At 41.2% G+C, this 24,984-nt stretch overlaps 1 protein-coding gene across 7 annotated transcripts in view; it reads right to left on the reverse strand.

The window, feature by feature from the left end:
• Positions 1–24,984, reverse strand: part of AFF2 (AF4/FMR2 family member 2) — a 336,350-nt gene that overhangs the window by 150,052 nt on the left and 161,314 nt on the right. For all 7 annotated transcript variants that reach the window (XM_048318426.1, XM_048318425.1, XM_048318424.1 and 4 more), the window contains exon 4: positions 7,411–7,455. In XM_048318426.1, the coding sequence (XP_048174383.1) occupies positions 7,411–7,455 (45 nt within the window). The remainder of the gene's footprint in view (positions 1–7,410; positions 7,456–24,984) is intronic.

A 24,984-nucleotide genomic window follows, 5' to 3' on the forward strand; every position in this document is an offset into this window, starting at 1 on the left:
GGAGCATACAAAAGGTCAGAGTTGATCTTACATGCCAGATTCCTTGGGTCTGTTTTCTTTCGCACTTTCACTCCAAGATAAGGGAGTTACTCTTTATTTACAAGGATGAAAAGGGATGGGAATTCAGGTCCCATGGGTCTCCAAATCAGGAGTAGGAATCTTAGTTTTATGACATTCTCCACTCAACTGCAAGACTCCACCAAATTGTTTTCCCACATTTTTTGTCTCTTTCACTTATTCCTGGAACTGCAACCTTAGTAGTATTTGGAAAAGTAGTATCTAAAATAACCAATGCTTTCAAGTGCTGCAGAGAGTGCATCTGATCTTCCACATGGGTTGCAAAACTTACTATCTTTTCCTCTAAGACAATGGCTTTGCTTCAATTACTTTCTTGTTTGAACTGGCTTTAAAACAATTACTTCGTATAGTCTCATAAAAAGTAATTATTTTTATCATAACAGAGTACTTAATCAGAGTGAGGATGCTGAGCATGTAACATAGCAATACATACTGGATTGTTTCTGAGCTGACTGTCTATGAGGGAGAGAAACTACAAGTGGTTGTTTTGGTGCAAAAGAGATGCTAAAGAGCTAGGAAGACAAACTTCACTTCTTCACTGGCAGTCATTCACTTATCATTTATCATGGGAGTACTTTGTTTCTCTTCAGGAGCAGCAGTACATGTCCGAACTCTTGTGATGTCAGCTCACTTTACAGTAATTTTAGTAGCAATGGTAAATCTGGCAATGATGGCAGAACTACGTAATACTACTGAAATCAGCAATATTTCAATTTGGCAGTACAAAAATATGTGTTAAAATGTTATGGTAAAGGAGATAAGAAAACAGAATTGAACAGTGAGTTTGAAATAGGTGCACAGCAATCTCTCTTGCTTTTCCTGAATACCTTTTGTAATCTTTTTTTATTGTTACAGTGTAGACAGACTGCAATAGACCCACATAATGATCAGATTTTACATTTCAAAGTTCTTTGCTAAATAATTTATTTAATACTGCTATGAAAATAAAACCTTTATTTGATAAATGTACCTGCAAGCTGGAATCAGACCTTGCTTGTCTGTCCTGACAAAGGTCTAATCTTTTGCTGCATTACATCTTGAAGAGGCATTTATCCCTGTAACAGGCAGGTGCAGCACACCAGCTTTGGAATACAGGAAACTCTGCACACCCACGCGCATTTGTCAGATCAGGCAGTCAACCTTTCCTCCCCGTCACCTCCCCGGCAGCACGAAGTCTGCCTTGCCCTCAGCTGGCAGCACAAAGCAGATTTATACCACAGATCTACATCACAAGAGCATCACTCCCCTCACGTGTAACCCATGCCGTGCCAGCCGTGCAAGCCCCCGGGGGCCCACAAAACATCTGCCTCAACCAAGCACTCGGCTTCGACTCGCGCCAGCTTCCCACTCTGCCCGAAGTTAGCTCTGAGCTTCAGATGTGCTGCACCCTCAAGTTAATGCAGACAGCTTTGGCATAGTGCTCCTGAGGTGCTTCTCTCATGGGTGCCACCATAACGTTGTCACTGTAAAGGGGAATGGCCAAAAATTTGGATAATCCTGTTCTGCCACGGTCAGGTGCAGCACATGGGGGCCGAGGGTGTGCTCTAGGCTGGGAAGACCTGAGACTGCCTTCTCCAGCTCCCAAGGAGCCTTCTGCACTCCCAGCTTATACCAGGCTGTCCTCAAATGACTCCAGCTATTGATCTCATCCTTCCTGTGTGTATACTGGACAGTGCACAAAATGCTGGGAAAAGGTCTCCTTTGACCTTCCTGGAATTGTTGCTGAATGCTTATGGTGATAATGTTTGTGGTGATACTGAGACCAGAATTGAGCTGATCACCTACCAAACCAGGAAGGAGCTGTTCTCAAAGAAATACTCACCATTTCCATTTTCTGGAGCGAGACCACATCTAGACAGTCGTCAGAGCAAAGAACTGGTCTCTGCTTTTATGTATACCTAAAGTAATGCAGAGGTAACTCCTTTTTATTTAATAGCAGCAGCAACATAAGTGGAGCTGCTGCCAATTTATACCAGTGTGGGAGGAAGAAGAATTCAATGAACTCAAATGAGATCAGAGGTCAGTGGAATTACCCCTTGATTTATATTGATGTGAGAGCAGAAACTGGTTCTGCCTCCATTGAGAAAATGCTGATAAAAAGCTTGAAAATGCAATGGCTTAGAAATTGCTAAGAAATTAATTGGTTTTATCCATCCAAATCTTTGTGTACATAAACAAAGTCTGAAGGAAAAAAACAACTCTCAAAGCAAGCTATTACCCGTTCCTTGCACGCTTTCAAAGGCTTCACGCCAGAGCAGGGACAAAGGCCACAGATCCACATTTACACGTGGGTTAACTTTTCAATCCATTTTTTCATTTCAATAGAAATAATAAATCACCTTATCCAGGAGAAAGAAGCAGCTTGACACAAAACATACGGTGCTAGGCTATTTTTATAGCACACCTAAGACGTATAGGGATTCATTTATTTACTCAGCTATTTAAAAGTGGCTACTCTTACTCATTCTCTGGACAGCTAAATGCCAGGTTGCTAAGTTACTGTTACTTGACATCATCTCCTCCCCAACGTGTTCCCACATTTGACAGGTTCACATGATTTACTAGGCCAGTCAGCTCGTTATTCACTTGTCCAATGACATCTAGATAATCATTTTAAATTCACATCATGTCCTCCCCAGCAAGCCCCCAGACTCCACATGAAAATATTTAAACTACCCGTCAGCTACTAAGTGTATTTGTAACCACACTGGACAGCGTACCTGTATTTTTCAAATTACAATGATTATAATTAGGTTTAGCATCATTCTTCAATGTTGGTTTGTATTTTAGAAGAGAAAACAATTATTGAGGGGCAAATAATGGGCTGTATCTGTTACAGTCTAATTTTGCTATGTGAACAGCTCACTTCAGCTGTGGGTGAGATATTAAATCTGTTAGTGCTTTCAATTGGCATGAGGAACGTGATTCTACACATAATTTGCAGAGTCAAGGGCATTTTCACCTGCTGATCAATTTACATATTCTCCAATGTCATTAGACAGGAGCTAGTCATCAGAAGACGACCATACAAATTACAGACTTTGCTCATTTAACTCCAGTCATTTTTACACTTACTACAATCTGAACTATATTTGGGATCTGTTTTGCTTCCAGACTAGACAGCTTCTAATTAGTATCACAGCTGTCCACATAACATCAGAAGTCCATCTAGTTACTTGAAGCCTTCCTACAGTGAATATGCACGTACAAGAATTCTTTTGTTCCTCTAAGCAGGGACAGATTTCCAGACAGCAGTGCCTGCCCAGATGGTTACGACACAGCCGTGAAAGCTGCAGTGCACAGACCAGGGCCTGGCTGCTGCTGGATTATGTCCAATGGATTGCCTGAACACCCAGCCCAAACGTCCAATTTACACTGCGAGTCCTCCAGAAAATTTAGTTAAATAACATTTCCTTTCTCCCCTGTGCAATGTTGTGTGCCTATCAACTCTTTAGCCAGAGGTAAACCAATGCTAAGGAAGGTCCCTTCTGTGCTCTCCACAGATAGGAAAAGGATCACTGCTTGTTCACCCTCAGTGTCACCTACACACCCCCTTTGCCTGGGCCAGCATATGGTTCACATCACATGCAGTGACAGCAAGGCACACTGATGTAAAGCACTGGTACAAGTGGCACAAGTAACAGCTTTGGAGACTGGTTTTAAATGTCAGCTCTCCCGCCCCATCTGCACTTTGGATCACAACATTTCAATGAACTCATTTTTCAATGGATGTACATAGCAAGTGACAACTTAATTTAAATCCATATTAGTAAAATGTGAGTTACACACACATACTTTTAATTGCCTGTCTTCCATATTCCACACTTTCAAACTCATTGCATTGGCTTGGAAAAAAAAAAAAAAACCCAAACATTTTGGAACAGAAGAACGTGTTGACCACCAGGTATTTTCCTTTATCATTCAGTTTGGTATTAGCAACTTGTATTAAATGCAATCTGTGCTATCACTACTGTTTGGCCTCAGTTATATAAGACATGATGATGATGATTATTATTACTATTATTTATTATTATTTTTCACAACCATCTCAGCCATTCTGGTTAGAAAAGTAAAATCAACAGGAGACTGGTCTGCCATTAACCTTTGGCTGTAGTATTGGGAGCAGTCCTTAAAGCATTTACACAAGATGACATAAGTAGCTAAGTGTTTCAGGAAATCTAAAGAACTGTGAAATTTTGTCTCTGAAGACTCAGGGGTCTGAATGGAGTCAAGACCTTTCCCCTCACTCAGTTGAAAATTTTAGAATATAAATTCAATTAAACCTTTTTTTTCCAAGATGGAAAAAAAAAATAATAAGACAGATTAGGAATTAGAATCCCCTACAATTACAGAAACCATTAATCAAGTTCAGTTTGAAAAAAGAGTGGTGTAAAATCAGAGGTCACAGATCTTTGCAGGAGTACCTCTTCCTTGTAAAGCCCAGCAAAGAAACCCTTGAGAGTTACTGTGTCTTTCTGAGGGATGGAACTGAATTAAATCACTAAATTCCCCAACTTGAAAAGCCAAAACGAATCAGAAACAAAACAGAAAAAAAGGCAAACTTCAAGGTATGCATTGGTCCAAGGGAGGGAGGCTGGCAGGCAGAGCACCCTTCCCCAGCCCTTTAGGGAGCATAGCTTGGCAGCAGACATGGCCCAGAGCAGAAACTGCCAGGGGTTGCCAGTGGTCTGGAGGGGCAAAATGCACAATTACAGCCCAGCTGTCCACCTTTGGGGCTTGACTCTCTTGGAATCCTTTGTGTTTACCTCTGTAACACCCCTGACAGGACAGAAATGTGAATAACCTGGTTTTTTTACCAAGGGAGCTGAGACCCATACTCCCAAAAGTTAATCAGAGCCTATGTAAATGCCCCTGAAAGGCCAAAAAGTACCTGTCAGGGCTGGAAACTTAATCTAGATTCTCAAAGTGCAAATTTCTGCTGAAATCAAGGGTCATTCTTTCATGTGGAGCAGCCAACCTTAATCTTCTGACATGGGGTTTCCATGGGGAGCCCAAAGACTGGATTTTGACCACTGCTGGGCATCACATTCCCTTACTTATTTTCTCTCCATTGCCTGTCAAGTAGAATATGATACCCTGCATGCAGTGAAAACACATTTCCTGCTAGCTTGTTCTGCAGCATAAATTTGAGAAGAACAAAGTAAAACTCTGACAAAACCCAGGTACCTCTACTGCCAGGTGTGCTTCAGCACCACACGCAGTTGGAATCCTGAGCTGCTGCCCTGAGGGCCTCCAGCTGGGGCTGGGGTCTGCTGGGTCTTTCTGGGCAGTCCCACAGCAGCTCTGTGGTTGCTGTGCTCACCCAGGCAGGGCTGTGCAGCCCAGTGCAGGCAGGTTACCAAAGGCTGCAGGCAGCCTGTGGCTACCCAGAACAGCCCAACTCTGCCCCAAGGGCACAGAGACCCCGTGAGGCAGCACCAAACCACCCTCCTGCACATGGGAGGGAGAACCCCAGGGGAACCACGGCTGAGGTCCACGTGCCAAGACTGCATCTGCACCCCATCACAGGTGTCACGTGCTCAAGGTGCCTTCTGGCTATGCCAGTGGCTCTGGTGGACAGGTTTATTCCACGCTGGGCACAGGGGATGCCTCTGGGCACCTGCAGCTTTAGTCCAGGACGATCTGCTGGTTTGTATCCCTTCTTCCCATGCCCATTACATGTCTTGTGAGAGAGATCCCCAGAGACATGGAAACCTGCTAAATTCCTGCTCTCTCCACCCCAAGAGTGCCCCAAGTTCAGTGGCCCACCGGTGGCAGGAGCGGGGATTCTGCAGTTCATCCCCATCCTCCAAAGGCAACAGAAAGTCCTGCTCCAATCTCAACAGGTTTCAAAAGGAAGCCCAGCATATTGTGCTTGTTTGTTGACTCAAATTACAGTCATGGGGTAGGAAATAGGGTCACCACTCTTGATTAGAAAAAAGACATTTCTGTTTCCTGTGATTAATGCGCACTGTTCCCACATTAAAACTGTCACCTGGATGATTGATCCCTGAAATTCACCACATCACATTTTCTTTTGATGCTGTTTACTGAAAACAACTGCTTTCCCCAGCCAACAAGTCATTCATTCCAAATATAGTAATGAACCTAACTGAAATATATAAAGAGGGGAAGAAGACACTGAAAATGTACCAAGTATCTTGCACAGCCTTTCAACATTTCCTTTGCTTTTGCTCCCTTAGTGTTCTGTAGGTAATAAATCTCTGCTCACTTTGAAGGTTGAAAGTAAATGTTATTTATTTCCTTGCATTCATTGCTCCTGTGTGCTTATGCAGGATCTTCTCCCTTACTGCAGGTCTGCACGAGCATGCCTGCCTGCTGCCTCAACACACTTATGCCAACCCATAAGGACATCTAGAGCAGCCCAAGATAATGTGTGTTCACAAAGCAGGAGCAAGGTTTCCAAACTATTTAACTCCAAATTGCAGTGAACAGTGAGAAGCTTATTTTACTTTAAAAGGAAGAGTAAGTGTTTGCAAGCAAGTTGGCATGACTGTTACACATGATTTCAGGTCTGGGAAAGTCTGCAGCACTACCTCCCAGTTATAAGGATCTGGCTGGCACAAATTCCCACTGAAATTTTATCCCTTCTACATCTAAAACCAGCAGGCTGGCTGGCAATCCCAGGGAGGTAGCTCTGATAGATGGGAAACTCAACCCATGAGGACAGAAACCTAAATCTGAGAGAGGGACTGGTGGGTTGCAAAACTGCCCCCAGGCAAATCTCACTGCCAGCAGGGAACCCCAGAGTTGGGGTGTCTGAAGAAAAGCCCATCTTACACCTGAAGTAAGGCATATAACTTGTGCACACTCCCTTTTTATTACATGATCTTGTTGCAATTAAGCCATTCTCAGTTTGGAGTTGCAATTTTCTGTATTCAATCACTGACCAAAGACCACAGAAAAAACGTCTGTAAGTCTTTAACAAAACCATGAATGATGAGCAATTGTAGTCTGGGGGAAGGAGGTAGACTGTAGGTCAGTTTGTGAGTGAGAGAATTAAGGCAACTCTACCTCAGGGTAGGAGAGAAACGTGTCCTGGATAGACTCAGAGACTGAGAGCTTGAAAAGAGCAGGAACATGTGTAAATCCTGACTCAAACAAGCTGGCAGATGCAGAGTATTAGGTGAACTGATCTTAATAAGGAGCACCCTGGGCCTACCCCTTGTCTGTGTCTCTTAATACAGACCCATTGATATGTTATTATTTAACTACAGTGTTAAAGACAGCCCTATAAGCTCTCTCCTTGGAAGATGAAAATAACAGCACTACAATTATACAGGAGATAAAAAAGCAAAGGGTATTACTTACCCGCAGTATTTCTTCCACACAGCTGGAGTCATTGGGAAGGGCAACCTAGGTTTAAAGAAAAAAAAGAAATGTTTAGTCAGGTGCTGGATGCAAAGTTCAGTGACTACAACCACACAGGTGAACAGCTAACAAGCAACTGCCTCTGTTTGAAGACTGCTGTATCCATGCTTGCTGCCTACCAAATTTTCCAGTTCAGATCAACATAAATCATCAGCAGGACCCATTTTGTCAAAAGTTGTTTTTTTCTTCCACGCTGCTTTGTGTTACTAACGACAGTTTTGAAGCAATAAAGTACTCTGATTTCCTCACAGTTGAGAACTGTCAGTGGAATTGCCTGAAACTTCTGTAATTGAAGAAGATCCCACTGTTACTCCTATCGGCAGCCTTCAGAGAGAGGGCGAGGTTTGGTTTAACTTGCCACATGCTGCAGCGAAGGACAGAGGTGATAGCAGTTAGGAGAAAGCTGTTATCATCAACTATCTTATCCTACAGCTTAATAGGCTAACAGCCCAGACAGCTCTTAAAACTTAAATACATACTGTAGTAAAATACTGGTTGGACTATAAGGGTGGTTGCTGATTTTGTTGTCCCTCACTCCATCAGCCTGTTGCAGGTTCAGTGTCCTCTGCAGCCTGCACAGCACACAGGTATCCACCTCAAGAGGCCTGACAGCTGCTCCTTCTCCCCTCAGAAAGACGATATTTACCTCTGCACCCAAGCACACCCACGCACACACACGATGATGCTGCTAAAATATTCCAATTGAAAATACTTGTTAAATGGTACTTACAGCATCTGCCACAATCCCTCATTCCAAGGATACGAAAGAGCACAAAATCTTTAAACTGTGAACAATTACAGAAACAACAGGCAGATGTGACCTGTATATACAACCATTCTGTGGCACTTGTAGGTAGCTATGGTGGCTTTTATCACAGGGTAAAGCAGGAGAGGAAGAGACAATATTCAGGAAGGTACCAAAGCACAGGTAAGTCCTCTGTGCCATAAATATTCAGTGAGACTTTTCTGCCTGATTCTTCTACCTTATTGCCCTTAGTAACTAGTTTGGTGAAAGATACTCATGACTAAACTTAATCCCTGTCATCCTAATCTGCTATAGAGCTTGACCAAAAGCAGCGACCATGGCCTTCTGCCTGCATTTCAGCCAGCACTAAGCTTCAAGAATAAATCCACACAGCTACAAAAGTCAAAGACCACAGAGACCTCTTAGATCACCAAGCTCATGCTCTGCTAATGTAGCACATTTTCCCCGTATCTTCTAGTACTATGACTAGCCTGACCCAAAAAATGTAGGGAAATGGGTCTCCCATCCCTTCTGTTAATAAAATTTGGAGTGTTGTAAACTACTTGGTACTTTCTTTAAAATGGTTAAAATTTTGTTTTCAGTGTCACCTCAGCTATTTTGTAGAGCTCTTCCTACTACTGGAAGTAATTCATTACTTCCCTTCACATTTACACTATACAGAGACATGCAGAATTATACTCCATTTTTCTCAAATGCTGTATTTTCAACTTTTACCTTCTTTCCTGATAAAGAAGATTTTCCTCCCCTTTGGCTTATTTCATCACTGCTCTCTGAATTCCCAACAGTTCATCAGTATCTTGGTAAAGGATTACACAAGTGAATATGACGACACCACAGGGGTATTAGTGATTTTTATCTATTAAAGATTATAATTTTCCACAATATCACTTTAAAACTGCCAAACAACCAAAAAAAGAGCCTTACCTCTTGTCCCCAGTTTCTACTCAGCTCAAATTACCTAACAAGCCTGGCTCAGAACTGCCAGTGGGTGGTCAGCATGAACTGCAACAGGCATGCAGTCCATCCTTACACCACAGGACTTGGACTTCATGAGACTTCCTTCATCTCCCTCCTTTTCACTTAAATCACTATTTTCCCTCTCAATACCTTTTAAGTTCTCTGCTAATCTGTTTTCCATTCCTCAGACCAGCTCCCCATTCAGTGAGAAATATGGTTAATCAAAAGGTTAGCAAGCAGGGGTATTACTGCACCGTGCAGTGGGACAGAACATGTGTCTCTAATACACGCCTCATTTTTCTCGTTGAAAAACTAATACATTGGAATATGAGAAAACAAAACAAATAGTCCCCCAAAAGCTTACAGTGTACACATCAACCACAAAATTTCTCACCACAGAAACAGGAGCAGCCCAAAATCCAGCTCAGTGAGTCAGACTAGGAAGAATGAGAGCAGCAGAGGTACAGAAGCTCTCTTTATTTAACACCCTTCCCTGCCATTACACATGCCAGCTGTAATGGTTAGCCAAAGTACCACATGTATTTCTTTGTTTAGAGAAGTGATGACTGTGTCCCAATACAGGACATGTATGTTCTTAGTTGTCTCACAGTCCTCTCCCAGTTCACAGTCCTGTTTATGTTACTTCAGAACTAATGATGATAATAACAATAAACATACCATTTTACTTTTAATGAAGCCCACTATATATTATGCAACCGCAACCAGCTTCTGCTGGCAGCACTTGCTAATAACTTTAAATGCTCATGCATCAATTTAATTGTGTTAATGGCAAAGAAGATTTTAATGGCTTGACAGAACTTTTGTTCCCTTTGGCACTGCTTTGTTTTCAATCACTGGTATTAAAGCACTGCAAGATGTCAAAGTGCTGTGATTGTCATATAGGGAGATCCAAGTAGGAGCAAGCACAAAGAGGAAAACATTTAGATTGATGCAAACATTAAAAGAATAATTATTACAACATGGCTATCAGAGAGAAGATCAATGTAAGAGTCTTTCAGTACATTACTATTAATGGATTTCTAAAGAAATGAGACCATTTTTCTAAATTCATGCTGCAGTTGCACATTCTAAGAGACTTGAAAGGCACAGATCTATTAGAAATTTAGTCTGTCTTGGAAAAAAAAAAAGAAAGAACAACCTCTCAACCTTTCAAAGTGTGAATTAAAAATTGCGAGTTTAATTGTCCATAAACACTCGCGTTCAGCTAACAAGTGTGAGCGGGCCCACATGGCACACCATGGCATGCAAGCAGAGATTCACTGGGACAGAATGAAACTGAGCAGATACAATATTCATCACTTTCTCAAGTGCTAGCGCTACAGCAAATTGTTATTAGAATTGCCATTAATAAATTGCCACGTTCCTCCTGTAGTTTAGCCAAGATTGGACATTCATCCCATACTACTACTTCCCTAATCTAATAAAAATCAAGCATTTTAGGACCCATTATGTGATTCTCCATCCCCTCTCTCTCCTCTTCAGCTTTCGTCACTAATCAGAGTCTAAAAAGGAGGGCACAGCTTGCACTTGTGCATGCTTTTGGTGCTTTTCTTCCTTTGTGAACAGCATGGTCTAACTCAGCTGAAAGGGCAGATTCCAGGAATTCGGCTTCTGCAAGACCGAGTGGTTGCAATTCACATCATGAGCTCTTCTCTCGGCTGGCAGTGCACATTCACAAACCCCACACTGAAGAACAGTGAATGCTACACAAGCTGCAGACTGACGTCCTGAGGTAATAAAACTTCAATCAAAGCAAGAAGATTTCACAACAGCAACATGCTACACTGAACTCATCTTCCAATTTCCTTTTAATCTGGCAAAACTCTTTTGCATCAAAAAGCTTCATGTTTACTTTTAAATATTGCTTGCTAAAACAAAAGTGAAAAGAGAAAAGGAAAGGTCAGATGGTCAAAATATTCCACCTGATACAAGCCAGTATTCTACAGTTTTCTTCACTTTTTGGTCTCACAGGAGAGAGGAGAGAGCTTAAATGATGTGGAACCAAAGGTTTAATGTATGGCTTGGGTGGCTCAGTGCTGAACTTTAAAGGGAGGGAAGGAGGGCAGAAATCTAAGAGTGAGGAAACAGTAGCCTTTAATGTTATATACAGATCAAATGACATTGGGTGAATGGTTACAGTATCTGATGAGTCACGTTGGTCTAACCTTCCATTTATTCATTCTAAAGTTCCTTGACTACTCTTACCTCCTGGACAATTTTTAACCTGCATGAGATCAGATTTTGTTTTCGTGGCACAGAAATATCATACAAAGACTCTTTTCCCTGTAATTTACATCCAATAGCAGACATTTCTCAGAAATGTTAGCAACACAATCTTCCAACAGACTTGTGAGAATAGTTCTGAAAATTCAAATGTAGTGCCATAAAGCAGAAATACAGCATGAATAATGTCTTTGCCGGAATTGACCGACTACATTTTCATCTGGATAAACTGTTCATGAACAATCCCCCCGGTTTTATTGACACGCAATTGGCATTCAACAAGTAATCTCTTCTTCCTATCTTTGTTTTACTGAATAGATAAGTGTAGCATGTAAAATGAATGTAGGAGCCCACTCATTTCTTGCACATGAGCACCTGTGTGCTTATACATCAAGAGCTCAGCTTTCCTTGTCATCTCCTTTATCAAGGAATCCATTTTGACTCTGGGGAAATGAAACTCATGCTACTGTTTACTCCTTCAAACACAAATTGATTTTTCACTTGCCACCATAAAAAGATCCAGTGCATGAGCCTTGATTGATCATTTCCAGTGTGCACCACACAGTGATAAGAGGAAAACACTTAGAAAACCAGAAAGAGCAAAACGAGGACAGTCAGCACAAGCCTTGTCCTCTGAGTGCCAGGCTTCCCATTAACAGAGAATGCTTGGTTTTTCTGATTTTTTGTGATTAATATGAGAGGGAAATGGATGGGGCAGTACTACAAATAGCAGAGTTTCCAAATACAACACATTGGACTCGATGATCTTTGAACATCCTTCCAAACCTATATGAATCTATGGTTCGATTCTTGCTATATGCTCATTACAAATCTAAGAACATGCAATACTTCACCTGCATGTGGAGCACGCACCCATGTCCTTCCATCACCATCTCTCCTTTGACTGCCATCAGTATTTTCTTGCATACTCAGGCTTCATTTCCCCACTTTAGTTGCTCCCAACGTTCCCCTCAGCTGCCATCTGACTACACATTTCTTCTCCTGAGAAGATTGTTCCACATTTACTTCAAGTAAAGTTCACACCGCTGCTCAGAGCCCCCTGTTCAAACCTCCTTGGATTGTTTCACAGCTCATGATTCTGTTTCCTATCTCAATACTGTGTCCAAAAAGTGTCACTCATGTTAAAGACACCTGGAATAGATGCCAACTAATCTCACTAGCTGGGAGGCTCTTGGCCCTTCCCTTACTAACTTTAGTGCAAATGTGTCAGAATGGGAGCAGCAAAAGAGCAAGGAATGAATATTGCAACCTGATGGTAGTTTTTTTCTGGTGTATTTGATATTTGTGGAGATAACACCAACATACTTTAGGGCTGTATGTTTGCATTTTGGAGGAAACTGAATGAAGTCAAACATGGTGGTATTAAAAAAAACAAACCCAAAATTGCTCCCTTGGTATTCAAATACATACATGTGTTTTTCACAGGCTTATTCATTTTCAAGGGAGCCATTTGTGGCTCCTAAATAATGTATATCCACTGTTTTCTTTTAGTGCCTCCACCACCCTGGAACCAAAATACCATGAGAAGACTACATTTCCCATTATTTTAACCCCAGAAATATCTCCTGGGGCTGATTAAAATGTCTGTGGAAATATATGCTTTTTATATATATAAAAAATTGAGAAAGAAAAACTATTGCCTAAAACAAAACACAGAAAGCTGCTCCTCCCTTCTCCTTTAATACAAATACTGCAGAAGCTGTGTAAAATACGCATTTACTGGAGAACCTGAAAACACAGAATTTTAAGGAGCAAGTTAATTCATTTGTTAAGCTAAGGCAGCCTGGCCTGTAGTCAGAGCTGCGCTTCCAGTGGTGGCTACAGAAGTTTATGCCTTTTCCCCCAGGTAAAGCACCTTAGCTAGGAAAAACAACTTACTAGTGTGGTCCAAAACATGACTGAATCAGACTCACACTGATTTTAGTGGCCTTCCCAAAAAGTCTCTAGTTCAGAAGCCAAAGCTGCCCACAGTGGGTACCTTTAGTTTCATACAAAAGCCAATGATTCTCGAATGCTCCTCTCCTGTGCAGTCACACCAGGAGTGGTGACTAACCCCACACTGAAAGGGATTCAGTTTCATCTCCCTACAAAGAACTCAGCTTACAGCGACCTTTTTTACCAGTCTGAGCAAATCCAACTACAAGGACAATGTTTTTTCACTGGCATTTAGTTCTGCTACAGCAACTTTTAAACCAGACTGACATGGATGTGACAATTACACTTTCCTTGCTCTTCCCACTATGTGTTGTATTTGGTCCATTTTTTTCCTTTTTCATTTCTTTGGTGTTTTCTTTTAACAATACCATTTCAGTGTTGATCGGCATAAAACAGTCTCCGTGAAAGCACAATATGCTGATGTTCAATTTAAACTCAATGGTTCACCATTATTTTCATGCAGTAAATTGCCAAACTCTAATAGGGAGGGAAGACTGATAAAGTGATCTCTCACTTCAGGGTCTCCTGAGAGTTTCTTAATGTAGGTAAGGCTGCACACTTTACTTATGGAATATTTTGAATGTAGTATTTTAGACAAACACCATAGTGATAATACCAGAGTATCTGATATTGTCAGTATTAAGCCAGGCCCCAACAAAAGTGGCTTTTGCAGTACTTAATTTATGACCAAAACACTGGATTGCATAAAGACTCTTACAATCATTTAATACTGACAAAGAGTACGGAAATTTGGAATGTCAAACTTATTTTTCTTCCTTCCTCTCTTTCTGTTCCTCTTTCTCTAATAACTTCCAAGTACTTATTTACCTACATAAAATACATACATTTTCTTACATGCTTTGGCATTTTCACCTTATTCTGGAAGACGTTACCTTATACATTTCCAATAAAGTGATGATAAAAGGCAGCCTGACCTAAAATGCCACCGTGCACTTGTCCACTTGAAACATTCAAGCCTAACAGACTGTGCAACCCTCTGCTGCGGTGAGATATGCGGTGTGGCACAAATCATGATCAAGTGTCTGTTTCTTTTCCTCCTTTTGCCAGTGTCAATGAAATTTAACTTCTCCTAAGACAATGAAGCAGTATAAAAGGCATGAAGGGAGCTTCGCTTACAAGTCCATTTGCCCTCAGTTAGGGGAATGTAAATTAGACACTGTATTTATTCTCAGTGTAATCGTTTGAGTAGAACCTCTTGGAAATCATGCAAAATCCCTTTACTATACAGACCCGGCTGTCTAAATTTAATGTAAGTTTGAATTGGATCTCCTTTAAATCTATTTCACATTTGTGGAATGTGGTGTCTGTTCCCAGTATGTGCCACCACAAGAGCAGCATCAGACAAGAGTTGTGTAAATTCTGCTAAAATAGTAGCAAAGTCACCAGCTCAGACTGTGGCCTTTGCAACAGGACCAAAACTCCCCTGATGTCAGTGAAATTGCACCACTGTAACCTGAAGCATTATTTGACCCCGTGAATTCAGACTGTACCATTTCTTTGGAGGTTTTAAAGAGGAACCTTCTTAAATGTGTATTTACGTTTGGCAGTACCTCTCCTGTGACTACACGGATACAGTGGGTGGTTGTGTTGGTTACCTGTTTCACTTCTGCTTTTTAAAGCAGGTATATGAATGTCCTCACAGAAGAATGTACTCCTGGGTATAATTTGTATGGCAGTTTGCACAGCTGCAAGGCCAGTGCTGGGACGCAAACTAATTGCTCAGAGCTTGTTTGCAAATTAGTTGTTTTCATACATCCTTCCACCACAGTCACAACGTGCAAGCCGCAACCTCAGACTGTCTTCAAAATAGAAGGCCAGAATTCAAAGGGCAAAGACCCGTTCCTGCTCTGGGGGAAACAAATGTATTTTGAAATATCTTAGGGTTTAAACACCAACTCTACTTGTTAGCGTAAGTAGCCTACACAGATACATTTTTAACACAAACTTCAATCAAATTAAATTCTTATAGGAAATAAAATATATTTTCCTTTTATTAATACAAACAAAGTAGTACCATTAATGAAGATGGTTTTATTGTGATTGCATCCAAACTCAAAATACATTAAGAATCAAATCTTATGCTCATTAAATAGTAAGACATGCAATTATCCCAACTGCCACTGAATGTCATGGTCATCTACAAAAGGGGAGTGAAAATAACACTTTTTGGACAGTACAGAACTTAGAACAAGGAAAATCTGATTTTGAATGGGATCTTTATGGTCTCTCTTTTAGTTACATTTCTAATTAAAATGCTTTGATCTATTAATGCCAAGGGACACTGCTAAATGTATTCAATGCAGAAGTTGCATACTTTTCCTGAGCTCCCCAAATCTCTTAGATCTGTGTGCACTTATGCTGTGTGCAGTTAAACTGCTCACTAAAATGAAAAGATATCTAAGAATAACTCACTTCCATTAGATTTATAAATCACATTAATTAATTCTACATCTCCAGTGGTGTAGAGACCAAACTCTAATGCGAGATCTAATTAAAGAAAAGGGAAAAAAAATTGCAATTGAAACACAGAAGTAACTGTTTAGCCTCAAATTAATGAGGCGCTATGCTAAGCAAGAATGTCCATAAATCCCTAATGAGGATTTTAAACACATTAAAACTTCCTAATACAAAGTGTTTGCCTTCCTTTTATCCAATAACAAATAAGCCAATAATTTTCTGCCTCTAAATGACACTATTAACTGTCATGGCATGTTTTATTTGACAAACCCTCCATTCAAATACAGTAAAACCAATTAATTTGCCTGCTGTGAAATGTGTTTCTTGATAGCTTTTATGTGATTTTTCTTCTCAAAGAAATGTAAATAGGAAGTCAATGTAGGTGCCTGATTTTGCTTAAAAATACGAGGCAATAACTATAGATTTTCTAGTCAGTTTGCATTTCAAATGAATTGAAAGATAACCTCCATTTTCAGGTCATCAATCACATAATGGTCGCCTGATAAGTAAACAGTTACAGAGTAATAGTTTTATTACTAGGGAAACGGCCCCATATTTGAGCAGTGATAGTTGCAAAATTACCACTTTGTTCCTTTATAAATAATGGTTTGCAGTGGGGGCACTTGGCCTCTGCCACCCCTGGCACCCACCATGGGCAACACTGTCAACCCTCTGGGTCCACGCCGCAATTAAACCACACGTCTTGGAAGGGTGAAGATAGTGATGTATTACATTTTTTTTTGGTCAGAAAAATCTATAGAACAAATAAAAGATAATTCTGTGGTTTCAATGGTCCCCTGGGTCCCACTTAGCAGATCTCAGCAGAGCAAAGCAAAGTGTTATAACTGCCCCACATTAAGCAGTACCTGAATCTCTGAAGCTCTTCTAAGGTTTTGCAACTGGGAGGATCAGCCTGCTAAAAAGTACATGTTACACATCAGAAACAGACTTCTGTCTGTGCCCACTACATGAACTGAAGGCAAAGCAGAGGCTAATGCCCTGCTTTATGGGCCCTAACTGAATACCAATTAATCTTTACAACATATGGACAGTCCCACCAGCTCTTGCACTGCATCATGATCACATGGAGACTGTGGTTTCTTTGCCTTAAGATGGAAACCCAACTAGAAAAAATCCCACGACACCCCACATACACACACACATACAAGGAACAAGGAATTAAATAAAACAAAGATTTACCAGTGCTGAACAGGACACAGCCACTCATTTATTTAATCATCTGTAATGGATTACCAAGCAGAACCGGGTAATTTATGTAGCATGCATGATGGCTGATTTTCAATTTGCACTGTCCTGTATGTGTTTCTTATTGAAACAAGCAAAGCAATCTGCGACTTCACTTGTGGAGCAGGGCCAAGGCTGCCCGACATGTGAGGAGGGCTGGGGAGAAGCGGGGCTGGGATGGATCAAAAGCAGCAAAGATGCTCTGGAGCTCTGTTAGCCACTGCCCCCATCACTGAGACACACAGCCCCAAGCCCCGATTTGCTCCTTTTCCCAACAGAAATTCCTGTTACTGCTGCCACACATTTTTGCATAGTGACCTTTCTGCAGGGATGTCTGGAGAAGCAATTTATTTTTATACATTATCATCATATAAAATTATATAAGTATGTATTCAAATAAGAGAAAAATGCATTCTGCAAATATCCATATTTTGCTCCTTAACCACAATCCTATTTAATAAGATTAGGAATTGAATTGCAGCAGCTTCAAAAAGTAAATTGAAGAGACCTCTTGCCCTGCCTCAACAGTGGGAAAAACATGGTCTTTCTATACACTCTCAGCTAATAAAAATTCCCAAATAAAACTTGAAAAATATTTAAGTGAACTATCCTTGACACAGTCAAATATCAGGAAATCAATTTCAAGTTGATTGAAATCAAGCTTTTGAGCTGAAGGTACCGCATATTGTAACCTGCATTTTGCTCACTTTGCAATCCAGTGTTCCTGAAGGGTGAACTAAGCTCCAGCTCTCCCAAATGCAGCTGTCTGCATCTAATTTTGATGACAAAATGTAAATAAAAATATTTGTATTTTTGAAAAAGATCTCATATGATACCCCACATCAACAACTTTTACATCTACTTCTAAATCGAGACATTGAATTGGGCTAAGACCACCTGACATTATTTCACTTCTGACCTTTTCAACTGTCAAAGCAGACAGATTTTTATCCTACAAGATTCCAGCCAAAGCCTCAAAGGTGCAGTGCCAGAGCATTAATCCATTTCACTAGACAGTCATTGAAATTATAATTGAAAGTTCAACTTACTTTAGCATTTTATGCTGAAATACTTCTGGCAGCCCAGGGCAGAAAGTCGAAATCTGGTTTCCAATGGAGACCATTTCCAATGGTTTTTAAATGTTGGCAGTGAAATTCCTTATTGTCAAAGAGATCAGCAGATGCCAGCTTCCATTAATTTACCTTCTGTGACTGCTGCTCACTTCAGGAAGCCTTTCTTTACCTAAGGATGCTGACCTGCTGCTGAATCCCATCAGAAATGGACTAGGAAAGACACTGATTTATTAGGAGACTGGGGACATGCCAAAAAAACCCCCTACAGCAGCCAGGGCAGATCCCATCCCTCCATTTATTCTGACCAATGCCATAAGCAGAAAAACAAATCTGCATAGAAGACATGACATAGATCTGTAAAAGGTCCAAATTCCAGCTAAATAACCTGACCTATGTGCACCATGCTATAAAGAGTAACTCCAGAACCTGAAGGAACAGTAGATAGCTTTTCCTCTTCACCAAAAGTTGTCATAAAGGCAAAAGGAATCTGAGATTTTGCATCTGAAAATAACATCACCATTTTAAGTAGTCAGTGGGCTGTAAATCCTTTCTTCTGGTATTCTGGAGCTGCCCAGAGGTCTCTGGCCAGGAAGTTCCATATAAAGAGCAGTTTATTATTCTTAGACTAATCTCAAAAACCATGTAAACAAGCATTTAAGTTAACTTAGAAGACATGTTTCATTAAGTCTAAACATTTTTTTTTCTTTGTTTTTGAAGTTGGGATTGACAAGTAATTCTTGACATCTTATCAAGAGGCTAAAAAGCTTCCAAGTGGGGAGCAGGAAGGGGGAAAAGGGGACATGTTCTAATACTTGTTATCCAATGACAGGTCATTTTATCAATGCTTTCAAGACTACTGTTGTATTTGCTCTATAAATTCTACTGTCTTTATCTACACAAGGCCCCTTAAATCCTGAGTGCCAGGATACGAACCCGTTAATTCAAAGCACCGAGAAATAATTCTGCAGCAATACATGAGCAGTGGGAAGAAAACAGCCCTGCAGACCACATTTACTGGGGGTATGCTGGGTCTCCTTGAGGAACAGTGATCTCAGCTCTCAAAGTCACACCATTAAGGCAATGAGAAAACAGACCAGGGCAATGCAAATCTCACAGAGGGCATCAGAGACAAATACCAGAATTGCAAGATACCTTTGGGACATCAGCAGTGACATTAGCAAACCTCCTGTACCCTTGGTGAGGGTGACTTGGCACTTCCTGCTTCAGCACCTTTAATTACTTTGCTGTTGCCAGCCTATATGAGGTGTCTCCTACTCTGCACGTGGGTGTTTGTGCATGTAACTGAGTGTGTATTTCTCTCTCCCTTTCCTCCCCCATTGATCCCAATGGCAAAGATCACCTATGGCTCTCTGGACTGCTGCTAGAGTTACTTCACACACACAGTGTGATGCTCCTGCAGCACTCTGTGTCCAGGTCCTGGATGCCACACAAGTAGCAACTGCTCTCTGGATCCCTGTCTGGGCTTACCTATTTTCCTGCACTGCACTCAATCCACAAATTGTCAATGACCCAATGCACAACTCCTGTGCCTGCAACAGAATCAGGACACAAGTGCTTTAACACTCAGCTTTCAATGAAAACAGTTAATTTCAAGCAGTTTTATTTCACAAAATTATTCTAACAAAATTTATTACAGTAAGAGATAAAAGAATTTTGAAGCCACAGAGAGATTTCAGGAGTTTTCATTTTGCTAGATGTGTACTGCAGCTTTGGGCAAGTTAATTAACTCTGCATTTCGATGTTTAGGCATCCGTAGAAACAAAAAAAGCAACAGATAACTTGCCATCACCTAGGTGTAGCAGGAAACAGTGGTTTGGAGATCCTCAGCAGGATGGTGTCACATAGGAGTGACATATATACACAAAGCTGTATACGACTGGAGATTCCTGACTGCTGCAAATGTCAATCCTCAATAAATGGTTTGACCTTTTTTATCTATTATTTCCATTTTATAACTGAAATCAGGTCTGACACACTGAACATTTCAGGGGAATAAATGCAGCTTGGGGATGACTTTCAGTCTCGTGTCTCACATCACACCCTTGAAATGCATGATCTCCCCAGAAATACAATGCTGTCTTGGTACTTAAGCCCCAAGGACCTCCAGCATCCGTTTGCTGGCTGACCTAACAAGCCAATGAGCCCATTATCAGCATGTCTCTGTAAGCCAACGAGGTTTCTTTTAGTGGAACTGCTTAAAGCACATAGCAGCTTGATCTTAGAGAAGTTATTCTTTAGGCACTTAATTGAGATATTACATGAGCAGAGTCACCTTCTGGGTGAACCCACTTCTGCACTGACTACAGAGAGAGGCCAGGGTCATCACTGTGCTTAACTGGGGAGTCTCAGCTAAAGACTGAAAGTTAGGTGAATTAAATATGGATCACAAGCCCCACAACTGCAGCAGGCTCATGTGCCAGGCTGAACTTGCAGTGTAGAAATGGAAACAGATGGGGAAAAATTTCCCCATCAGACAGTGACTTGGAGATCTGAATGCAAGATTGACACACACGTTAAGCCACACAATGAGCAATTTGTTGCCTAATGATAATTTTGAATTGGAGGGTGGAAGGGGAATTGCTTTGATTTGGACTTAAAACAATATTTTAAACCCCTTACAGAAAGATGAAATTTTGAAATTATTTGATGATTTAAAACAACGAAAATGGAGGGGTTTCCTACTGATTTCAACCTGTTAAACCATTTTCATGAAGGAAACAAAACAAAATAATGGCAGGAGCTCCAGAAAGAAACAACACAGAATTTGTTTTAGTAAATAAAAAAGCCAATTAAGAAAATGCCTAAATGTCTGATCCTGATTGTCACAAGTTCCTAGAATTTTTAAAACCCAATAAAATAAAACAATATTAAAAGAAGTGGCAGCACTGCTAAATTTGATCTTCCACTGTACAAACTGTGTCCCCCAAGTTGCAGAGCTGCAAGGCTCAATTTCAGGCTTTCCTCACCAACAACTTTGCCAGTGGGATAACAGAAAATCCAGTTTCCCTTCCACATACAACTCAGTTTATTAAAATCACAGCATTGTTGCAGAGCTAACTGTGTGGGTGGTGTTTTGACACAAATGCTTCTGTTTGTGTGCAACCAGTAAGCTCAACAAAATGAAATAGAAGAAACTCTCAGAAATTATTGAATTGCCAGATTTTTCTCATTGGCTTTTCCAGAGAACAGCCCTGCTTTAACTGGATGAAGAGAAAAAGCTGTTGTGTCTGAAATGGCCAGAAGAGAGAAAAAGCTGGCAGAATGATGTCTTCCTAGGTGAGCATAGTCCAAGACTTAATTCCATGTGTCAGCTCAGGATAACACACAGTCATACGCACATGATCTCATCAGCCCTTCAGCAGAGAGGATTTTACTTGATGTTTGCTAATATTATTTTAGATACTTTCTTAATATGCTTGCAGAACACACAAACAAGGAAAAAAAGCCAGGTAAACCTCCATCTCGATACCACTTAAAGGGATATGCAATCATTATAATCAGAGTAACTGCAGCATTATTAATTATGACAGGGAAAACAAGGAAAAGACAATCAACCAGTAGGAATTCCATGTGTTGGCAGAAGCACTCACTGTCTATCATCGCTGTTCACATCTCTCCCAATCCTATCTGCACCCCCATGTTTATACATGAGCACCACCTGGGCCAGCAGCATACCCAACACATACCAGCTCTGTTATTCAACAAAACAGGGTGAAAAACCTTCCTGCTGCCACCCCTGCCCTGCCACCATGAGCTCCTCGGAGGGCTCGTGCCTGTCCACCGTCCTGCTGGCCTCCAGCAGCCAGGCAGGTCAGACATGTGTTGGTTCCTGGTGTAGCAGTGGGTTATGTTTTGCAAAAAGGCATTCCAGAGCTTTGTACCGACTCAAAGGGAATTCAGGGTCAGTTACTAGATCACTTCACATTTCTTGAGATACCGTAGGCATTTCCAGTGCTCCTGCCCTGAATGTCTCTCTGCAGGGACCCCAGGCAGGGGTTCCCCAGCAGCCTCAGGGCAAACCTGACCTGGTTTCTGTTGCCTTCCCCAGCTCCATCAGGGTTCACTGGTGCAGCAGCACAACCTGAGCTGCCTCACATGAGTTGCCCTTTGGCTCCCACTGGAGCAACCTGCCAGCCCTAAAATGCGTGAGCTGGACACACCAGCAAAAGGGGTCGTGCAGGTTTGGAAAGTCTTCTTTTAAACAACAAAAGCTAAAAACTTAGGAGTTGATTCTCTATTGTAACTTGACAGCTAGAAGGGAGATAATAAAATTGTGCTGGCAGAAGTTCCCTTCTCAGAGATGGCCTGGCCAAGCTCACAGGAGCGCTGGCTGCCAGTCCCTGCTGAGCCATGTCCCCAGCATCCACAAAGAGGGGCTCCCCTGAAAATTGTCTCCTCTGCCCAGAGCCTGCTCAGGCCCCCAAACACAGCCCAATGCCACCCTCAGCCTGCCCTCAGCAGGGTCAGAATAACTAACAATCACAGCTTTCTTTTCAGCCATGAAAGCAAAAACTCTGCAACGTTTGACAGCAGCTTGTGCTCCCAGCTAAGCCATGAGCCTTTCCAAGCCTTAGGGAGGGACAGAGATACTTGTGGGATTTTATATATAAAGTCATACATTTGTGTACATACTCAGATGATTTCCATATACGCCCACTAGCCACACAATGCAATAATAAATTATTTCAATAAATGGCATTATTCTAAGAAAGCAAGAAGGATAATATAATTGCACAAGGTTTAAACAGGATGTAAATCAGCGTTAAAAATACCAAAAAACCCCAAGTTAACATGAAGCTGTTTACTCCTAGAGAATCTCCACTGCTCTAACATTTCAGCAATAGCCTCCAGTCGTGAGCGTGCTGCAGGAAGTAACAGAGAGCGGTTCAGCAGATGAAACAAAGAGGACCTAATTACCATGCGAAGCACAACATCCTTCAGATGTGATGAGAAACGTGACTGCATGAAAAACTGGTCCTGGGGAAATTTCAAAATATGACCACCCAAGCATAAAGAAGAGAGTGGTGAAAACCAGAAAAATTGCAACATGAGGGTATAGTATTTCTATACAAAGAATATCAGTTTAAAAACATTTACATACAGATACTGTGCATATACACACATCCATATGCACACAGACCAATACAAGGAACTGTGTGATTGTAGACGAAAGCTATAAACATATAAAAGCTTTCTAACCACATGCTACATATTAATCAAAAAATCACATAAATTCTTCCTATGTTGATCCATGGAGATTCTTGACAGAAAAGCAAACAAACAGCCAAATGAATGAAAAACAACCAAGCAGCCTGACAATCCAGCACTATCCTTCCATTTTCATCATACTTGATCATTTAATATTCATTTTTTCCCTACAATTCTACAGTGTGAATGTAAATAATTTATGAATATTGTCCATAAATTATTTTGGGGGGGTTATTGTGTATGTGGTTTTGGTTTTGTTTTCCTAAGGAAGAGGAACATGGATGATAAGAACTGACATGATGCCACAAGGTAAAGCCTTGATTCTCAGTTACAGGTAGAGGAGTCATGTCATTTGCACAGAAGTTCAAGGACGTATTAAAAGCCACAACAGAGAAAAGGCTGGCTTGTGCTGGGGCTGGGCCCAGCACACAGGCCATGCTGTGGGCTCTGCAGGTCACCTCTGCCAGCCACACACAGCTCACACGGGTTTGGCACCAAGACCCCCAACACCAGCGTGATGTGAGGCTGTGCTGGGGAATGGTCATTACTCCCATGCACCATTTCTGATTTTGACATACCAAAAGCATGCCCCTTTGGACAGGAAATTGCCAAAAAAATTATTATCTCCTGAATGCCCTTTTGCTAGAGAGCCAGAGCAAGGCAGATGTTAACCTGCTCATTTAGTGCCCCAGCCCAGGGGGCGTGGGTGTGGGGGCCGTGTATGAAGCTGATGGTGCACCTTGAAATGCTGTTCAAAGTGTGAAAAAGCTGAGAAATAGAGTCTGCAAATTCCTTGGCACGATCAGTACTGTTCTCCAGCTCCAGATTCCCTTTATCGATGACAGACTCTCTTGTTGCAGTGATTAGAGATTCTACATCTTTTAATCACAAAGAACATGACAACTACACCCTATCTATAGCTTTGTGATTTACAGCAATTGATGCACTATCATAATTGCATTAGTGCAATGATAGCTTTTGGGTGTTACCCAAGCAGCTGAATTTAAATATGGTTGTGTTTGTGACAAACTGACAAGGAAAATCTGATGTTTCAAGCCAGCACTGATTTTAACTCATTCAGCTTCCCTTGCCTCCCTCCGCCTGTTAGTGGCAGGGATGAACCATTCTTTTCCTGCCTTACTAATTCTAACCATAAAACAAGGGAAAGCTGACACATGGACTAAACAGAGAAGGTTGTCTTGTGCATGTGTTAACAGATATATAAGTTTAAGGAGCAACACCCCACTCTTCTAATAAAGTATCGACTCCTTTTGCTATGAGTGAGCAGATTTCAGCTTAGCCCTCTACAGGCCTTATTTTTCACCTTTTTAGACAATTCCTCAGTTTATACCATGAAGTCACCTGAACACTGATGCTTCTTTTTAATTTCAGAGGATATGTTTGGTTTATTTTTAGCCTGATTCCTGACACCCACGGATTGCAGTCATGGGAGTAAGAAATAATGCATGTGTTTATGCTCTCACGCAAAAAGGGTGTTCAACTCACCCCTGCTGTCCAGCATCAAGGTCAAAAGATACAGAAACTCTTCAGAGTTTGAAAAGAAGG

The sequence above is a fragment of the Corvus hawaiiensis genome, chromosome 14 (assembly GCF_020740725.1).
Source record: "Corvus hawaiiensis isolate bCorHaw1 chromosome 14, bCorHaw1.pri.cur, whole genome shotgun sequence".
Lineage (NCBI taxonomy): Eukaryota > Metazoa > Chordata > Aves > Passeriformes > Corvidae > Corvus > Corvus hawaiiensis.